The 20,179-nt window shown below is 40.7% G+C and overlaps 2 protein-coding genes across 2 annotated transcripts; both read left to right on the top strand.

Annotated features, from left to right (window-relative positions):
- Nucleotides 1–1,023: 1,023 nt before the first annotated feature.
- LOC129589471 (uncharacterized) lies at nt 1,024–4,075 on the top strand. Its single transcript, XM_055484249.1, has 3 exons — nt 1,024–1,826; nt 2,485–2,633; nt 3,194–4,075. The coding sequence occupies exons 1-3, from the start codon at nt 1,512–1,514 to the stop codon at nt 3,822–3,824; spliced, it is 1,095 nt and encodes a 364-aa protein (XP_055340224.1). The 5' UTR covers nt 1,024–1,511; the 3' UTR covers nt 3,825–4,075.
- A 12,544-nt stretch (nt 4,076–16,619) lies between these two features.
- Nucleotides 16,620–19,615, top strand: LOC129589527 (uncharacterized). Its single transcript, XM_055484319.1, has 7 exons — nt 16,620–16,875; nt 17,073–17,169; nt 17,255–17,416; nt 17,573–17,729; nt 17,811–18,000; nt 18,742–18,872; nt 18,936–19,615. The coding sequence occupies exons 1-7, from the start codon at nt 16,725–16,727 to the stop codon at nt 19,191–19,193; spliced, it is 1,146 nt and encodes a 381-aa protein (XP_055340294.1). The 5' UTR covers nt 16,620–16,724; the 3' UTR covers nt 19,194–19,615.
- Nucleotides 19,616–20,179: the final 564 nt, after the last annotated feature.

Raw genomic sequence — 20,179 nt, 5'->3', positions numbered from 1 at the left:
GGAGTTATCAGGGAAAAGCATTTGTTTGAGCAACGAGCATTAAGCATACCGGTAGCTGCATTGATAGCTACATTTTGACATTAATGCATTACGTACATACATACATATGTACATTATCACATTCATACATAACGTTATTTTGTACTTGTATACATACTAGGGATAATACATACATATGTATTACGTTAATTTAAGCATTTAGAACGCATTACATTACGTTGCTTGATGCATTACGTTATACATACGCACATACATGATGCCTACATACAAACGTACATTATTACTTATATAACTGTACATACGTTGCTTATACAATCATATATTATATACATACATACGTAATTACGTTACGTTATGCATTTATAGGTACATTTAATCAAATTAATATAACCGATTTACGCTTTTTTTGCAGATATTGTGTGCCACACAATCGGCGGATCCGCGTCCGCCGTCGCATTACCGCGGCAAGAAGTGGTGCGTGGACGGATTGAAAGGTGTACAGTTGGGGAACTTGTCGCGTCTTTCATTGCACTTTCTTATGCAAATTCGAAATTGAACATGGCGACCTCGCACGATTTAGTATTTTACAAAAGTATAACCTGCAGACATTTTATGGGAAACAGCAATCTGAGTTTTCTTGTTTTCTACTTGAATCTAACGAAATTCTGTGTGTGTAGAGTGATCTTGTGTACCTGGCATCCGATGTTTCTAGTTGTCACGTATTTTGTGCAAGTTTTTTGCAATCGTGACATGGATAATACTTGTTAAAATGTATTTTTTTGTCAAACAACAATCGATTTCTGTACAATTATACTACACTATAATTACTATGTATTTCGTAGAATCCAGTGAAGCAACGCAGTATTTCGTATAATCCAGTAAAACCACACTCACAACGCCTTTTCACTGGTTTGTGCTATCGTCAAGCATTATCCAGTAGTGTTCTGATCAGCGCATGGTGAAATTATCAGAACTGGTAATAAAAAAAGACGTATGCTTATTATTGAATCAGCTCGACGTTTCCTTAAACATGCTGTCTTAATTGCTGGTTAATTATTCACTCCTATTAATTGCTGGTTAATTATTCATTCTTTTTCATGGCGCACACTCAAGTGAAACTTTCGAAGTGAAATAATATCTTTTTCTTACCTACTCTATAACTTATCAGTTTAGTACAGTACATTGGTACCTGACAATAATTATTTGATTTCTACAGCGAATGTCTACTGCAGTATTAGAAGGTCTTGTTGCTACAGATCTATCACTGGTACGGTAATAGTGTGCATTTTGCGCACCGTGACCTTCTCAAGGATACCAGCAGTATTCCAGCATAATGTAGTGCGTACAGTGTACACAGGAAGTTCGCGATATCGTTTAACATACCTCACTCACAATGGGTAAGAAGAAACCCGCTCCTGCTTTATCAACCCTCTCCTGCGCTACTTTCGACTCGCCCGATCAGCATTGAAACCTCCTAGTTATCCACATTTTATACTGGTCTTACTGTCGCAATGGGCGACGCTGGGGGCGACACCGCCCTGCCGGGCTTCCTGCAGACGACGTTCGGGTATGTGGAGGATGTGTGGGTGAAGGGACCAGCGCTGCTGTCGGACTACGCCAGTCTGGCCCGCGACACCTGGAAGGCCTACACGGACTCGCAGTCCAAACGCTTCGAGAACCTCCCCGCGGACCAGCAGCAGAAGCTGATGAACTCCGGGCTGGACGGGGCGGTTATCTTCCTTCTGATCACGCTGGTCTCCCGCGAGATACTGGATCGGTTCGTCGAACCGTTTATTGTCACGCACACGCAGCCACCGGGAAAAGGGGTATGCAAACAACCTGGTTAAGAAAATTAAGTTGACTAATTAAAAACTTAATATTATTAAATTTAAACCAAGAGAACCCAGGTAATTCGCTCAATTAGAAATCTTTATAAAACAGCTGGGCAAAAAAAGATTTCTCTCAAAATAGAGCCTTATTCTGCTTATAAATAATTTATAGTAATTTGTAATAGTATGTAATTACATGTATAATGTATTTATATGTGAAATAGTTTATAATAATTATGAATAATTTTATTTTCATTGTACTTATTTCAAACAACGTTTAAAACTTTAAACGTGTACAGCATTACTTTTAGGAAAAAAAGCTAATTTCCTTTTCGATTTGGCAACCCAATAATCGTACTATAATAAAATGTGTTATTCTTAATTGATGTCCATCAGCTTTGCTCTGGAAGCGTAATAAAACATTGACGTTAATCCTTAATTAAGTTTATAAAATCAGACTGGTAACCTATAGCGCTAAACGGTGAAGCACTATAATTTAACGGAAATTGAACTGTTTTTTATTGAGTTATTTAATAAGCTTGGTCTGCGACTTTTAGCTCTAGATCAACCACAAACTTCTGTGCATAGCCAGATTAGCATGAATTTTATTTACGAAAGGACGGAAGTTGAATATCGCCACTATGATTTTCTGCAGGCCAAGCCGGCGTTGTTGACCTTTCAGCAAGCCAAGTGGATATTCACCAGCATCATTCTACTGTCCATCTGGCATTCCAACAGTCACATGTTCTTTGACTTTGGCGCCCCCGTCGATCTCGGCCTGTTGGTCGTCGCGGTGGCCGCTGGGTAAGATGGCATTTTTGCACCAGCAATGCATCGAAATACAATTCTGCATGGACTATTTTAGAATTATTTTTATCTGTCAAATACATGATTTTCGTTAAATACTGCTACCTTGTACCATTTTATATGGTTGTTTTCAGTGGTGTTTGGTGTCTGTGCACTGTGCAGACATTTATTTCCACGGCGCTGTACTTTTCGTTCGTTTTGCGAAAATTTTTGTTTGTATATCAAAACAGGATTCAGATAGTAAATTACTGCATATTTTTATAAACTACAAACATTTAGAATATGTTAAGTTATTCAATTAAACAACAGTACGCAAAACCCAAAGAGAAAAATCAGTGTTAATAAAAAATGATAGAAATAAAAATAATATACATTAAATCAAAACAGATAAAAAAAATGTTAACAATGTGCACGAGCAAGCCGTTAATTTTATCGGCAATAATTAAATATCATTTTTAACGCGAATACTCTGCCTTAAACTGCAATTTCGATTCGGTGTCAAAAATGCGCGGTAAATTACTCGTAACAGATAAATCTGAGTACATAAATTTTTGTAGACTGGGCACCATGTACCAGACGACCCACTCCCCGGCCGCCTCCGCCATCTTCCTCCTCATCCCGCTCCTGGCCCTGGCCCCCGTCTCCGTCACCGTGGCGGCCATGCAACAAGGCCCCTTCTTCACGGACCCCACCCACTTTCCCTGCTACCTGGCCGGCATCACCGTGGCCACCGCCCTCTACTTCCTGTACGACGCCCCGGCCACCCCCGTCATCCATCCCGGGGACACCCACCCCACGCCCTTCTGGACGGCGCTCCGCTCCGAACTAGCCGCCCTCCGGACCGCCCACGCTGTTCCAGTGGCGGGAATGAAGAAGGGCGCCCCGCCCCCCAAGAGCCCGCACCGCGGGGACCACCCAACTGCTCCGTCTGCCACCGGGGGCATCCGCAACGCCCTGGTCGGACCGGTATACAAGGTGGCCGGGCTGGTGCATGTCGTGTACCAGGCGGTGATGAACGCGGTGTGGATGATCCTGGGGAAGATCCCGGTGCTGGGCGGTTACGTGTACGCGGGGACCCCGGTGAAAGGACGGGTCGCGGCGCGGCCGATCACGGCGTCCCGGTCCGGCGCGGCGGCGACCCCGCCGAAACTGTCCAATCGGGTGTCCAGACGACGGGAAGAGGAGTAGTGGGGAGAAGCTTTAAAGGTCATTTCGCATTGTGTTTCTGTGATGCTGTCGCTTTCTCGTATGTGATGCCCCGCAATGAAGCGCAATAAAAGAATTATTTTGAACAATCTCCCAGATGAGATCTAACAATCATATTCCACGTACAAGTAAAAATATGTGGGTACCAATAAACTACGGCGTTTATAGTTCACAGTCGCTGTAAAATCTGATCGATTTTAATGTTACGATTGTGTTAAAAAATGTCACGATTGTGCTTGGCGACGAGAATAAATTTTGCCGGTAGATGTTTCAGCAGATGTGATGACAATCGCACCTACATATTATTGCAATGGCACTGTTGGATGCATCCGTTATCAAGTACTTACTGATTTGAGAATTTTGTCAAGTACAAGCAAGACTGAAAGTACTCTAATAGTTTGGCTTATTTTGCAAATACGGAAGTACGTAACTACCGTAATGATAGTATTTTGTACGTAAAACGTAGTTATCCGTAGTTCCGTGATGTTCACCTTACGTATAAAGCGCTACGAGAAGCAGATTATTTTACGAGTACAGATACTTACTACAGAGCCAGCCAGATTTTTTTACGCAGTTTCTACTACGGATTCCGCATGCAGAAGTATGTTACCATGGCCACCAGTACATCAGAATAGGTATGTCCCGATCAAATGTTACAGAGTACAGACTGTCACTGTCAACTCAAACCCGCGCTAATGGACTTTTACGTTTTTGTATTTCAGTACGAGTACCATCACCAATCTGTAGATTACAGCAAAAGCCGAGCCGTTATTTCTCATTTCATAATGACCGAGATTTAAGCTGTTTTGATACTGTAACTGAAATCATTTTCTCATCATTCTTCCGAAATTAAATTCTTGTATGGATCTGGCACATAGTAAACACAGTACCTGCTGCATCACATTGTGCTGATCGTCTGCAGAACGAACAGGCACTCCGTAACCAGTAAGCACCGAACGTTGCGTTCGCCAACGTTCTGGTGATACTGAAATACGGAGTAGCTGCCACAGTACACAAGTATTTATCATACGATTCGCTACTAAAATCAGCCAACATGTAGGGTTTATTACACCAACGTCGACCTTACCTATCCTGTATCTCCTATTTACGGTCGTTATAAGCATCAAATACCTGATACTGAGGAATATCAAAATGCGGGTCGTTATATACCACAGAAACTACGGAGCGCTTCTTCATTGGGACAAACTGGCTGTGGAAAGGTCCCGTTAGTTTTAGTTAAAAAAATGTTAATATTTAGGCGACGAAATAAACGGTGACAGAGCATAATCAGAACTTCAGCCGCCTATACTTTCAGTTCTTCGGAAAAAACACTCGATGCGTACAGCTGGAATGCGCGAGATTCTGAACAGAGACGTTAATATTGAGAACTTTCCAGGTTTGACTCGAATATTAGTTTTGAAGACTGGCTAAGCACTACAAAAAATGTAACGGACATGTGGACTTCACATGACCGAACCTTCATTTAGTCTTACCGACTGCCGAAGTCGCAATCAGCACAATCGTGCATAGCATCAAAATCGGGGGAAACCGAATTAGCTGTGTATTAAAAAAAACTGATAAAGAAGTTGAAGAACAGCTATCGGAGGCAGATAGTGCGAACGATGCGGTCAACGGGATCCGAATAGTTGGCCGCTTGTCATGGACGTCATTGTCCTAACGCAGCGGAAATGATGTGATACCGAAACGCGCTCAACCGAATCGCTCCGAAATGACAACTTTCAACTACTGAACTGGAGTTATAAGCCTGAAGAGATATTTAAAAAAGAAAATCACGCCGCGGCGTAATTATGACTGGCGAATACATCCAGCTGCGATGCGGGATTTTCCTACAGAAAAACGGGAAGAATTTTTCGGTCAGTTTGAGTCATTTTATAAACTGCATACACTGTAAGGAAAGGACTTAACAGGGCCGATGCCGTATTCAAATGCCATGCACACACACTTTCAACGTTCTCATTGAAATAATCGTGCATGGCTTGAAAACCTGGGAAAAACGCCTTTTTTAAACCGCATGAGCAGCGCCATCCAGAAATTAAGCTGATAATGAAGTTAATTAACAGTCTCTAAAGGGAAGCAAAGTTTTAAGCGAATCCGAAATGTCAACCGTCACTCATCGTTAGAACGCAACGCAACGCGGAAATACCGAAGCTCCATCGCATACAAGAGAGGATGACCGTATAACTGGTTCGTTTCGCTACTGAGAAACCGTAGGCAGTATAAAGAGAAAGTGCTTTAAGCAGATGTCAGGGACGAACGCATTCTGTAGGCAAAAAATTATTAAATCCTCTAAAGAAGTTGAAGAACAGTCTTCGGAGAAATTTTACCAACGGAACCTGTACAGAAGCGATGTGTAAAAACGTCATTCGTATTGAACGCCTTCTGCCTTCAAAAATCAAACCAGCAGTTAACAAATTAACAAACTCAAATGTAATCGCTTTGGGTAATGCTATCCCGCCTTACCCAAAGCGCAAATGAGGGCAAATGATGCGGTAAACGTTTACCGCTTGGTGAGGTCGCTGCTAATCATTCCCTTCGGTTTATTGCAGCGGAACGCGGTAATACCGAACTGCGCACAATCGAGAAGAACAGTTGACAACAGGATTACGATTACAATTTGAAAAAATAAATTTTACCAGCGGAATTCTTAAGGAAAAAAATTTTTTGAAAAGGTCATTATGCCGAAAAACGTTTGCTAGCACGTGACTGACAGATTTTAATGATTTAAAAAATCGGATGCGTGAATTTTTCGATAGAAGGGCAGGCCAGAACTGTTAAGACCTTTCTGATGCCATAAACTGCAAATTAATCTTACATATTATATTAATTTTTAAAAAGGTCAGTTGCACTGGAATGGCTGTCGTTTAACACGGCATGTGCGCCAGCAAATCCGAGCACACGGTAGCTGAAATTATTATTTTAAAATGACGCTTCCTCGTAGCTGACCATAATCGTGAAGGGTGTGAACGAATGGATAATCCGAAGCCGTAAACAATTAAAATTTACTAGAAAAATAAATTAATAATTAATAAGTTAATAATCTGCTGCAGCAAAACACATTTAAATAATAGATTTGGAATAACTGGTTTACCGTTTATTGAATAGAAGGCTAAATGATAAAATTTAATGGGTTCGCGGTACATAGTGGAAGCTGCAACAGCCGCGCGCCCAGTCGCAGATCCGGCGTTACAGAATCCGGCGAAACGAAACAGGACCGCCCTGGAGATGGCGGCAAGACCCAGCAACGCGGTGAGACGAGGTGGACCGACAGGCTAGCCAACAGTAGGCTCGGGTGCCGAAATTGTACGAGCGATCTCTGCTCTAAACCCGCAGCTGGATTGTTTTCCTTCCCTTATGTTGGAGGTTTCCTCTCGCTTAGTGTTTCTCCAAACCGGAGAAGCAGTAAGCGAGAGAAAGTATAGCAAAAGCAAATAACCCAATACGTTCACGGGAGCGTCATTTAATTAGGGCTCTTATATGCGATTAAAAATTCGCAGCGAATTAAACGGTCGGTGGACGTTTTTTTGGCTGGTACTTGGTAAACCGGCCAAAAACGCCCCCGAGCCAATAACAACGTCCCCCGTAAATTTTGCCCTCCTAGTATTTTCGACGAGGCAGTCATACTCCACCCCACTATCTTTGTTAACTGAAGTTAACTAGTTCTGGAAACTTTTTGCAGTTTAAAAAGTTAAACACAAAATTTCTGGCACTTGGGAAAATTATGCGGTTATTAATATGCATTAAGGAATTTAAAAAATTTGGCAAATGTATGAAAGTTGAAAATTTATAAAATATTGATGATGAACATAGATGTCCGGCTTAAAACACATTCAATGATTCAGAACATAATGGCTGCATAGACAGAAAAACTGGGGCGGCGGTAAATTTACGGGACGTATTGGGCGGCGCAACCACCATAACCTCCGCTAGAAAATTTTCGTCCAGACGTATTGGCTGGTCACCGCGGTTTAATCGTGAAGTGACCGGCTTCCTCTCATATTTAATTACCCAGAAAACAAGATACTCACGTGATTAACGCGACGAATCCTGGGCGACGCTCGTGGCATATGTCGCGACATGTTGGAGGAAAATGCATGGGTCTCAGACGAATAAACATGTATAATGATGTATTACGGGAACGGTAGAAATTTGGTAGAAGCCCTGTACCTGAGCCGCGAGGAATTATTACCACTGCAAGTAACTCGAGAATGCTAACATCAAGCATTAGGTAAGACCGTAAGAGGGAACTAAGTCTGGACGACTGTTTTTCGAGAAGGCAATTCAACAAGCGCCGCGTGGCGTATCCCGTGTTTGCCGTATGGGATGCCTAGCAACGCAGCAGCCACCAACAATCTTCCAAAAGAGGACTCTGTTAGAATTGTTTTCAGGGTTGCACAGTACTTACTATACATTTCGCTTGCGGATTCCATTCCGCATTAAACGTTATTAAGTACGTACCGACTCTACTAAATGCACTACTCGTACTCTTCGTGCAGATTTGGTTTAATACAATAATTATTATATGAATACTAAACATCTCTAGCGGGTCTTTGGCCTCTCATGTTAGACCGCGGTAATCTCCGCTTCTGCTCATCCGATCTTCCTGCTTCAAAATGTTTTGAAAACCTCCCAGTCTGGCGGGTGATCTAAGACCAGTCGTTGTTTGTTGAATTCAGAACCGCAATCCTAGTGGTCACTCAAAAGCTTGTTACCATGGATGCCATAGGTCTAACATGGGCTGGTCTGTTACCACGGTCACAATTATACTGTACTCAAACAAGAAACAGCTTTGGCTTCGCCTCTGCGTTTCTCATGGTCCAAAATCGGACCAAACAAATGATCAAGCTCGTCTTCAGCTCATTTGCAAGCTTCTGAGGAGACTATTAGCCGCTGTGCACGAAACTGCTTCAAACAAAATACTAACTGCTATTGCTTCCTCGAATACACTGCAACCTATGAATTTTAAACTTATTCATTTACCCAGTCGTAAGCCAATATTCATCCGTGCTCAGCTTGTTATATGAATACTAAACATCTCTAGCAGGTCTTTGGGCTCTCATGTTAGACCGCGGTAATCTCCGCTTCTGCTCATCCGATCTTCCTGCTTCAAAATGTTTTGAAAACCTCCCAGTCTGGCGGGTGATCTAAGACCAGTCGTTGTTTGTTGAATTCAGAACCGCAATCCCAGTGGTCACTCAAAAGCTTGTTACCATGGATGCCATAGGTCTAACATGGGCTGGTCTGTTACCACGGTCACAAGTATACTCAAACAAGAAACAGCTTTGGCTTCGCCTCTGCGTTTCTCGTGGTCCAAAATTGGACCAAACAAATGATCAAGCTCGTCTTCAGTTCATTTGCAAGCTTCTTAGGAGTCTATTAGCCGCTGTGCACGAAACTGCTTCAAACAAAATACTAACTGCTATTGCTTCCTCGAATACACTGCAACCTATGAATTTTAAACTGATTCATTTACCCAGTCGTAAGCCAATATTCATCCGTGCTCAGCTTGTTATATGAATACTAAACATCTCTAGCAGGTCTTTGGCCTCTCATGTTAGACCGCGGTAATCTCCGCTTCTGCTCATCCGATCTTCCTGCTTCAAAATGTTTTGAAAACCTCCCAGTCTGGCGGGTGATCTAAGACCAGTCGTTGTTTGTTGAATTCAGAACCGCAATCCCAGTGGTCACTCAAAAGCTTGTTACCATGGATGCCATAGGTCTCACATGGGCTGGTCTGTTACCACGGTCACAATTATACTGTACTCAAACAAGAAACAGCTTTGGCTTCGCCTCTGCGTTTCTCATGGTCCAAAATCGGACCAAACAAATGATCAAGCTCGTCTTCAGTTCATTTGCAAGCTTCTGAGGAGACTATTAGCCGCTGTGCACGAAACTGCTTCAAACAAAATACTAACTGCTATTGCTTCCTCGAATACACTGCAACCTATGAATTTTAAACTGATTCATTTACCCAGTCGTAAGCCAATATTCATCCGTGCTCAGCTTGTTATCTACATCCGTAACCTCTTATACATGCTAAGCAGACGACCACGATGATCGGGCGAACAGATGGTCCGATTTTAACGCGGTAAAGTGCGCCGGAATCGTCGTAACGTCGCGAGTGACATAGGGACACTGCGAATAATGTGCGCCTCAAGAGGGCAAGGCAACCCCCAAAAAACGGCTTGTTGCTATGGGCCTCCATAGACATACATGAGCAAAGTTTTCTTAGATTTCTTACGGTTAGGTTTCGAGTGTTTCGACTGTTTAGATTTCTTAGGATTCGAGTGTTGTTTATATATATGGTCTTCTTAGGGTTCTTAGGTTTCTTAGGTTTTCTTAAGTTTCCTTCTTTCGTTCTAAAATTCGCCTAATAAATTTAGAGTATTTCTCGCAATACGTTAAAAAACAGCAACGAAATATAGTTCGATTATAATTACATAATTATGTAAGGTATAATATTATTCTAATGATGCGTTAGAAGTACTAATTCAAATCGCTAGACTAACACACCATCGACCAAAACTAACTCTTCATCTACACATCTGCACAGTCAGTATTCTGAAATATCATTAGTGTTATTGCTTTCAAAATGGTAATTATATTTTAACCTTCAAATGAGGAAAAAATCTAATCTGAGCAAAAAGACACGAAGTGCACGGATATGCAGTGAAAAACGACGAAAAGCAAGACGTGCAAAGCAAAAACATGAAGTAAGGAATCCCGTTTCGAAGGAAATCGAAGCCAGACCATCAAGCTCAAATGAAGTCCTCGGAAAAACAAGAAAAAGAACATCATCACAAAATCAGTTAAGAAAAAGATCAACGCTGCAAGCTATGTACAAACGGACCACAAATCGATTTACTCAAAAGGTCAACGAAATAAAGCCTACAGAACTCGAAACAGCCGAACAACAGTCATTACGCAAAATGTTTACGAAAAAATTCCGAATTCAAAAGCGTTTCTCAGATTTCGAAAAAGAACTACGAAAATGGATTCGAGAACCATGGAGATATACTTCTTTCTTTAATCATATTTGCAACGAAATTCTACCCGATTACCAACAAATCTTAAACGAATCATGGAAACTTATTATGGTATCACAAAAACATCTTCTGGAATGCCTGTTCCATGGATTCAGGAACTGTTCGATTAATGTCTTTAAAGACACTTGCGGAATTTGCGGATCTAATTTTGTAGAAGGCGATCGTATTCATCAGTCAAAAGATGAAGACAAAAGCAAGTATATGCTACATCGCTTATTCCCTGAAGAAATTAACGCTCCAGAATCCAAATTCAAAATCTGTGGCCAATGTCTAAGCACTCTTAATGCGTTCCAAAAAAGCAGCCCACATGGAGATCCCATAACTGAAAACGTAACACTTCCTAAAGTCCTGGAAATCGTTAATAATCCAGCAAGTCACCAACTCTTATCATTAGGAAGAATTTATTCTTGCGTTTACAAAGCAACAGATCCAATCCGAGCACAATACCAACATTTTCAGGTAAGTACAGTAATATTCTAAATAATTATTAAAACTGATAAACAACGATAAAGGCACCCTGTTAATTTACTTTTATTATAACACTGTTTTCTTGATCAGATCTTTCTTAGATTACGTACACATCTTAAATTTCTTAAAATTCAAAGTTTCTTCAAATTTTCTTTTATTTTAATTCTTACATTTTTTTCACTTCTTACATTTCTTAGTTTTCTTTCGTTTTTTCTCAGTTTTAGATTTTTTAAGGTTTCGTAGATGTTTCTTTGGTTTTCTTAGGTTTCTAAGGTTTTTAGGTTCTTAGATTTCTTAGGATTCTTTGGTTTCTTTGATTTCTTTGGTTTCTTACATTTCTTAGGTTATTATACCTGTTACATCTACCATGATCTTTTAGAGAGAGTCTTCCAAATTTGCTATTGCTGCTGTTACAATTTTAAAAAGGAAAACGATAATATATGAACAGTGGTTCAAAACCACATTTAGGGTGACCTGCAGTACTGGAAAAATCCAGATGAACATTACAAAGGCCTGCTGGGAGCGATCGTACAAGCAGACACGGAAGTGACCCATCATTTACCAAGTTCAGTTATTGCAGCAATACAATGGTTGCGACATAATAATCCCTTCTACGAAAGATTTGCGTGTCTGGCCGAAACGCTTTGGCCTTGGATTAGTGCAACTCCTCAGACGGTAAATGGAAAATTTCTTCTTAGAGAAAATGATCTGGGTGAAGAAACGGAAGCTCTTATTGAACCAGAGTACATCGACAACGACGAAATGCTTGAAAATATAAATGCCGATACTGTAGGCCGATGCTTTCTCCGTGACCCCAGTGATACGACAGAATTCACAAAATCGATTACTTTAAAGTTATCGGACAATGAATTCGACTGCAAGTGCTTCCCCGTTCTATTTCCTTTTGGTAGAGGAGGATACCACAAAGATAATGGAAAAATGGCTACTTGGCACCGAAATAAGTTGCTACATCGCAGTCCTAATTTCCGAAAATGCAAGATGTTTATTTTTGTACAGCTGGACCGGAAAACAAAAAACCATTTGTTCACGTGCAACAAATTTTTTATTAATAACCGGAAAAAAATGGTAAATGGACCAGAAAATGAAAATACTGAGTACGACAGCCATACACCCTATGGAAGAGAATTACCGCCTAGACTAATTGGATCCGCAAGTTACTGGGCTAGCTGCACTGCCGACATTTTTGCCATTTCAAATGCCGACTACCTTGGACAACCTCATATTTTTGTCACACTGACTCAAAACGATTCGTGGCCTGAAATACAGTTTTCATGTGAGAACAAACCAGGAACGAATGCAAAGACATATAACGAAATCAAACGAACACCAACAAGCGTTGCTGTTAATAACCCAGTTGAAGTTACTCTAGCATATCATCAACGATGGCTCGCATTTAAGCAAAGATTCCTACTAGGCAGCGAAAGCCCATTCGGAACAATTAAAGGTTACTGGTATAGACACGAGTACCAAAAGAGAGGTGCGATCCATACCCACCTTGTCATATGGCTGGAATCGGATACTACAGCTAATTTAATACACGCGCATTTTCCACAAGAAAACGATGCTCTTTCTCAGTACATACGTCAGCTACTTCTCAAGTTTCAAATACACGAACGCTGTACTCCTGAACGCTGCTTCCAAGGAGTTGCTGGACAAAGGCTGAGCAAATGTAAATACGGATTCCCGTTTCATACACCTAACCCAGAATGTAAGCTGGACGAAACTAAAGTTCGATACGAGTACCCAAGATTCTCAACGCAGGATGAAAGAATAGTCCCATACAACCCGAACCTTTTGTTATTCTGGCAGGGTCACATAAATGTGCAAAAAATAACTTCCAACGGATGGCAACTTTATCTAGCGAAGTATGTTGCGAAATCAGAGCCCAAATTAAGAATTCGAACAACGTTTCAAAATGCCGTCCAAAAACATTTGTCCACGAAGATTACCGGTATTCTCGAAGCATCACAACGATTATTGAGCAAAGATTTGCACGGATCATCTCTTCAGTGCGTCTACTTAACCGACGAAATTGAGGCAACGTATAAAACACTACGAAAAGGATTCAATCGACAACAAAAACCGACTGATGCTGATTATTACGACACAAAGTTCGAAAAATACTTGAAACGAAACGAACGCCTCAGAGATCTCACCTACACCGAATTTTTCCAATACTTCCTCGTCAGAACAACAGCAACACAGGAAGAAGAACAAAATGAACCACCAGAAGACGAAGAACTGCCCACTTTAAAATCTTACAAAACAAACCGATACTGGAATGCAACAAGTCCACCTGCAATCAATATACTTCAAAATATTCGTTCTGGAGAACTTATTGGCAGTACTGGAGAAACTAAGGTGACGAAACGGAGAGTTCCCGCTGTGACACGTTTCCGATTTGTACTGCCAGATTCAACTGACACCGACACTTTCTATCGTCAACTATTTCTGTCGAAAATCCCGATTTTCCGAAACGAACCCTATTTTTCACCGGATAATTCAAGTAATACGTTCCTTGAGGAATGCATTATAAGAAATCTTATAGATGAATCCATTGTCCAAGACACATTTGGCAGAGCAGTAAGCAAAGGACTATCAATCGCAAAAATACGGGAGCTTGCTGACCTTTGCCTAAAGACGTTTGCAGATTTTACCGAAGCTACCGAAGATGCGTTATTAAACATCGAACAAATGTATACAGAAAGCTCGTTTGCATCCACAACCGAAAGGGAAGAAATTAACGATGAAAAATATTTCCCCAAACCGGCAAAACACCCAATAGAGCCAACGGGAAAGCAATTAGATATCGCAACCGACTTAATTTCCAGTATTACGGCTGGGACACAAACGCTGTTATCCATTATTGGCTGCGCGGGAACTGGAAAAAGTGTCATCGTAAAATACGTACATCACCAATTATCTGCAAACAACGTTAATGTTTGCATCGTTGCGCCAACCGGCACAGCTGCGAATATAACTGGCGGCACTACAATTCACTCATACTTTGGTATCGGAATCGATAACAAGCATAAAACTGAAAGAGACACAATAGAATATTGGAGAGCGCATCTAGTAGACGTCATCATTATTGACGAAATGAGTATGGTCACTCAAGAAGTCCTTACATCACTAAGCAGCTTATTACAAAAGGTCAACAAGAGGAACCAGTGTTTTAAAGCTTTTGGAGGCGTGTCTATAATCCTACTTGGTGACCCTGCCCAACTTCCCCCGGTATCATTGGACCGACAAAACCATTCAATTTTTTTAGGGAAACATTGGTCAAAATTTAAAGTAACGACTTTGTCAACAGTCCACAGACAAAGCGATTCGGAATTTAAAAAAGTTCTGAAGCACCTCCGATACGGCAGCTACTCTGAGTGCGTGAAGAAGTCGTTGGAGGAAAGGACAATAACAGCCGGTGAAATCATCATTGATCCCGATAACTATGTACCAATAATATGCCCACACATTGAAACGGCCATTGAATGGTGCGATCGCTATCTGACCACTCTCCCATCAGATCAAATGAATTACGAAGCAAAAGATTATGGACTCAATAAAGAGCCCATGAGTGAAGTTGATAAAACCCGAGTTAAAAAATGGTGCAGCGATCGCTTTCCGGATCTGTTAAAAATAAAGCGTGGAGCAAAGGTCATGCTATTACGCAATATTGATGTTACTTCTGGATGGCACAACGGCACAATTGCTCAAGTTACCGACTACAACAGCAGAATCATAACCGTCAAATCGCTACAAACCGGCCAAACACTTTGCATACCACGCTTCAAAAATACCTACAAAATATTTGGCAAAATAATCGGATACAGGGAGCAATTTCCTCTACAATTAGCGTATGCTTTGACAATTCACAAAATTCAAGGGCAAACTTTGGATAAAGTTATCATTGATATACGCAAACCGTGTTTCGAGACTGGTCAGTTCTACACTGCAGTTTCACGTGTCAGGTGCCTTAAAAATTTATTCATTATCGGACTTGCTGAAGAATCCATATTCATAGATCAGTGGGTTTTGGACCTTCTAATATCAATTGAGCAATCAGATATGTTCGCGACTACCGAATCAGCATCCGAGACCGACTTTTTGCCACGAATAAAATCTAACCAGAGCAAGCGAAAAAAAGATACCGACAACCAAAACGCAACTATACGAACCTTCAATACCGGAAGTGGAACTAGCCACGACCATGATGGCCCTACATCGCTTAGAACTACCGAGCAACCGATGAATGTGCCATTACCGCCTGCTAACTTATTCACAAACAACAACTACTGGAATAAACAATTACAACTGTCAATTACAGATTACAACGAAATCGTAAACCAAGGCGCACTATCTATAAGTGCAATCGACGCTGCAATTTTTCTTCTACAAAAGCGAAATCACCAACGATCAAACATCGGCACCGAAATTTTCTCCGGACTCGATTACGTCGCGAATTTCCAAAGTCCAGATTTTCAAAGCAACATTGCTCACGGTAATAAAGCAGTTCAGATTATCTTTACAAACGGAAATCATTACCAGACAATCTTGCGAACCGGTGACGTGTTCAAAGTGTACGACTCTCTTGACGACCAAAATCCGAATTCCGATATTGTCCAGCAGCTAAAAAAGCAACTACAGAAACATACCACGGATAAAATATTACTACAGTACCAATCCGTCCAACGACAAGAGAACGGCGTCGACTGTGGTCTATACTCAGTAGCATTTGCAACGGCAATACTGTTTGACCAGAATCCTGTTCACTTAACTTTGGATAAAGCCCTTATGCGAAAACACTTAATCTCATGTTTTCAAAGCAACACTCTATTACCGTTCCCAATTTGCACAAAGAAAACCCAACGCACCCGATAACGAAACCTCGTGATCTAACAAGGTACTGGAAATGTTGCGCACTCTCTTGCCGAACAATACCGAGTATGTCTTATTTACCGGGCATACGCTAATGCTAATAACAATGAAACCTTAATATAATAAAAGGTCACAGCAGAATTATTTAGTAGCGCTAATTGTCATTAGTGGTAAAATACCAGAATTAATGTTATACTCGTACCAGTACTTTACCCGTACTAGTATAATAGTGTATTGATCATTTTGCCCTCAGCACAAATAATAGTTGCTATGTCACAGAAAACAACAAGTCAATTAACATCGTTAAATTTCAATCCTGTCCCATTAACAAATTAAAAACAACAATTTCTCTTGCTGTTCATTCCTGTTTGATCCATTTTTTTCCAAAATCAACGGTTTTTATTACAGATTAAAATCAACAGTTTTCTTTGCAGTTTCGCAACAACACCTCAAAATGTCAAAACAATTAACACCCGGAATCATTCGACAAATTTGTGAGAAAGGGACACCACCACCCGCGAACACCGTCTTCCAAATTGTCACCACAACTACAAAAGGAAATTGGACTCATCTCACAATCAACGATGGACACACTCAATTATCCAGTAAGAACACCATTACACTCATCATTATATCCGCGTGCATTGCAGCAATAACTACATGTACAAGTCACCTTTTTGAGTCCACACGAATGCTATGCACGACAACCTTTCGCTCCCTGCACGTAGTTAGGCGTTTACATCGCCAAAGCCCGTGTAAATTCCCGTGTACAGCATCAGCAATTTACAAAAACCTTCTATAGATGTGAAGATCAAAAAGGATGTCTTATCGGAATCTTCACGTATCGAACTGACCTACATGAAGGTGACAAATTCCATGTCGTTTGGAACCCAAAATGAGTGAGTTCCGTCAGTAGTATTACTAATTGCTACTTTAATTCTTCTACCTTTGTTAACACGCTACTACACCTTAGTAATATTGCAGTTATCGATTAACAATTACTGCTTTTGAAATCCTGGAGTCGGACGAACCTAAAAGGCTCATTAAAGACCTGAAAATTCCACCCAAAACTACGGTTTTAACGGCAAAAGCGGCCGGATCCTATTTTAATGATTCAACTACAACCGCAGTCTCCGAACATCCAACGTACGCTTATAAGCCTTAGATAATTATCAAACGCATACCTATACTGATTTTAACCTACTATACCTAATTTCCGCTCTAATAAATTAATCTATCTAAGACTTAAACACAGCTGTACATACTTTACATAATTTACATACTAATCGATTACCGTTACAGCCCAACTAAACTGACGGTTGTGTTCAAAATGCCTCCCCATGCTACCAGCAGCTTCGGAATGTCTCGCTCGTGTATGTTTGCGGATAATACAGGAAGTATTATTGTAACCGCATTCGGCAACCAAGTCAACAAATTCGACCAAATGAAAATCGGACAAGTACCTCACTCTTACAACATTACATTATACACCAATATTCTTACACCATTTTTTTGAAAAACAATTCTCGAATAATTTCAGACATACGTCTTCACCAAGTACGACCTAAAGCGCATAAATGACAGTTTCCGCTTTGACTCGACGGAAGATGCGAACCTCTATATTACCGAGAAGACTGTTATCGAACGATGTACAGAAATATCAGTACCCAAATCTGCGCTATCCAAGTTAGCTGATTCGTCAACTGAAGCATTCAAATCCTTGTCCAAAAGTAAGTAACACATGTCTTTGTTATGCATCAGTATTCATATACCGTAATGATCAAATTTGTAGCACCTCCGGCAATAAGCGCACTCCCCATAATAAGCGCAACTCCCGATCCATGTGCGAAAAAATGCAACCCGCAAAAATTATTTAGTGCCGTTATTAAAGGAAAGATGCATAAACCGATAATCGATAAACATAACTAAATGTCAATGCCGTTATTAAATGTCACGACACATAAACCGTACTTTACCGCAATTTCCATTTTAAAAAGTACGATTTAAATTGAATTTTTAAAGGTACCGCTTAATAGTAATCACAATGCCAGAATTCATAAACAGAACTAAAACTCTTATGGTCAATCCTGGCAAGCGGCAAGGCACTGCATACAGTACACTCTGTACCGATCGGCACTAGCATGTGTATGAAACCTTTACTAATTGCATACTTCTATATAGTATTTTCTATTCTTCTATACAAGTATTTCTAAATCACGCTTCACCATATACTCGGTAACTGCTACGCAGCAGGTTGTACTGTTCTTTGAAAAATAATAATAATTTCGAACTGTTGGCCGCGCAGTCCGCGAAATTCCATAATTTCTATAAATAGTTTACTTGTGCACGTACAGTTTCCAAATTTTCCCTACGAAGTTTTGATAATGACAGTACCCCTACAAAAATAAAACTTCATATTCATCCTTGTGCTATGCATTTTTATCTTCAAAAATACATTTTCTTCGGAACAGACTACATCGGAATTGTCGAAAAAATTCAGGAAAAGCAGGAAAAAATTTTTAGCGGACGAACAAAGTTCATGAGAAATATCACGATTCGTGATCAAGAATGCTCCACACCAATCACCTTGTGGGGCCATTTAGTAAGTTTCATACTTAGTTACTTATTTAATTTTGTATTTAGTACCATATTTACTTTTGTTTAGGCCGAATACTTTGATCATGATTACATGTCGAAACCTGTCTACTTCAGCGGTATTGTATACAACGACAAGTACAAAACTCTCCAAACCCAGTGGAAAAAAACCTTTTTCCGTATTTCATTGACTGGTCAAGCACAAACACTTCTCACATGGGCAATCTCTGTGGGTTTCATAGACGACGAGCTCGAATGCCCGGAAAACACAACACAAAGGAAAAGACCTCCAACACCGGATCCAAGCTCATCAAAGCGATCTACATAATACCATATATGATTTTACGTACACGAACTAAATCAGGAAACCGATACCGAATTTTCAGAAAGCTACACAACCTCCTCATATTATTACCACTAATTTCAGCATAAACGCCGATCCGATAACTGTGCCTTTTTTTAATATACTGTGTCCAAGCCGGAAGAATAATCTCATTTTTTCACATCTATTCTATTAATAATTATAGCTTTCTTAGCATCTAAAATAACTGCGGAATTGCCGATCCGATAACATTTCAGCATACATGCCGATGAGATAGCTAAACGTTTTCTTTACTGTACTGTGTTTTAGCCGGAAGAATAATAGACGTGTGTACATTTAACTTTCGAAATTGAAGTACGCCGCGATAATACGTACGGATGTAGATCCCGTAAACTGGTTATATGAATACTAAACATCTCTTGCAGACCTTCGGCCTCTCCTGATTGTAACGCGTGATCTCCGCTTCTACTCAATCGATTTTTCTGCTTCAAATTGCACAAGAATCCTCCCAGTGCGGGGAGTGTTCTTAGACTCTTGACCTTTCGCCATCGCGGTCGCGGTAGGCCCAGCGGTCACTGGAAAGCTTGTTACCATGGATGCCATAGGGCTAACATGGGCAGCTCTGTTGCCACGGGCATGATAAATTTGAACCAGAAAAATTTTTGGCTTCGCCTCTGTGTTTCTTGTGCTCCCTGGGTGAGTGAACAGTTAACAAATCACTTCGCCCACTGATAAGCCACTACATTAGCTTCTCAGATTCAGTAGAATTCAGTAGAATAAGTAGAAACTTAGCAGCTGAGCGATGAACCAAAAAACTTAAGGGACAAAAGGGCAATACTTCACGATTCTCACTGCAGGCAACCATCCTGAATAAATAGCTGTCTGGCTCTGCCATTATGACTTTGCACCGCAATCCAACACATGACGACGTAATCCAAGATATGACGTAATTTTAAATAGTCGTAAGCCAATATTCATCCGCGCTCAGCTTG

The sequence above is a fragment of the Paramacrobiotus metropolitanus genome, unplaced genomic scaffold (genome assembly GCF_019649055.1).
Source record: "Paramacrobiotus metropolitanus isolate TYO unplaced genomic scaffold, Prichtersi_v1.0 Parri_scaffold0000035, whole genome shotgun sequence".
NCBI lineage: Eukaryota > Metazoa > Tardigrada > Eutardigrada > Parachela > Macrobiotidae > Paramacrobiotus > Paramacrobiotus metropolitanus.
This window is presented reverse-complemented; position numbering and strand designations above follow the sequence as displayed.

Bases quoted from the DNA above. Each gene is read 5' to 3' on its own strand.
- LOC129589471 (XM_055484249.1), top strand. From the start codon at position 1,512: ATGGGCGACGCTGGGGGCGACACCGCCCTGCCGGGCTTCCTGCAGACG. The intron at 1,827-2,484 runs GTATGCAAACAA...GATTTTCTGCAG, and splicing joins CGCAGCCACCGGGAAAAGGG to GCCAAGCCGGCGTTGTTGAC. The intron at 2,634-3,193 runs GTAAGATGGCAT...AAATTTTTGTAG, and splicing joins GTCGTCGCGGTGGCCGCTGG to ACTGGGCACCATGTACCAGA.
- LOC129589527 (XM_055484319.1), top strand. From the start codon at position 16,725: ATGTCAAAACAATTAACACCCGGAATCATTCGACAAATTTGTGAGAAA. The intron at 17,730-17,810 runs GTACCTCACTCT...GAATAATTTCAG, and splicing joins ACCAAATGAAAATCGGACAA to ACATACGTCTTCACCAAGTA. The intron at 18,873-18,935 runs GTAAGTTTCATA...ACTTTTGTTTAG, and splicing joins TCACCTTGTGGGGCCATTTA to GCCGAATACTTTGATCATGA.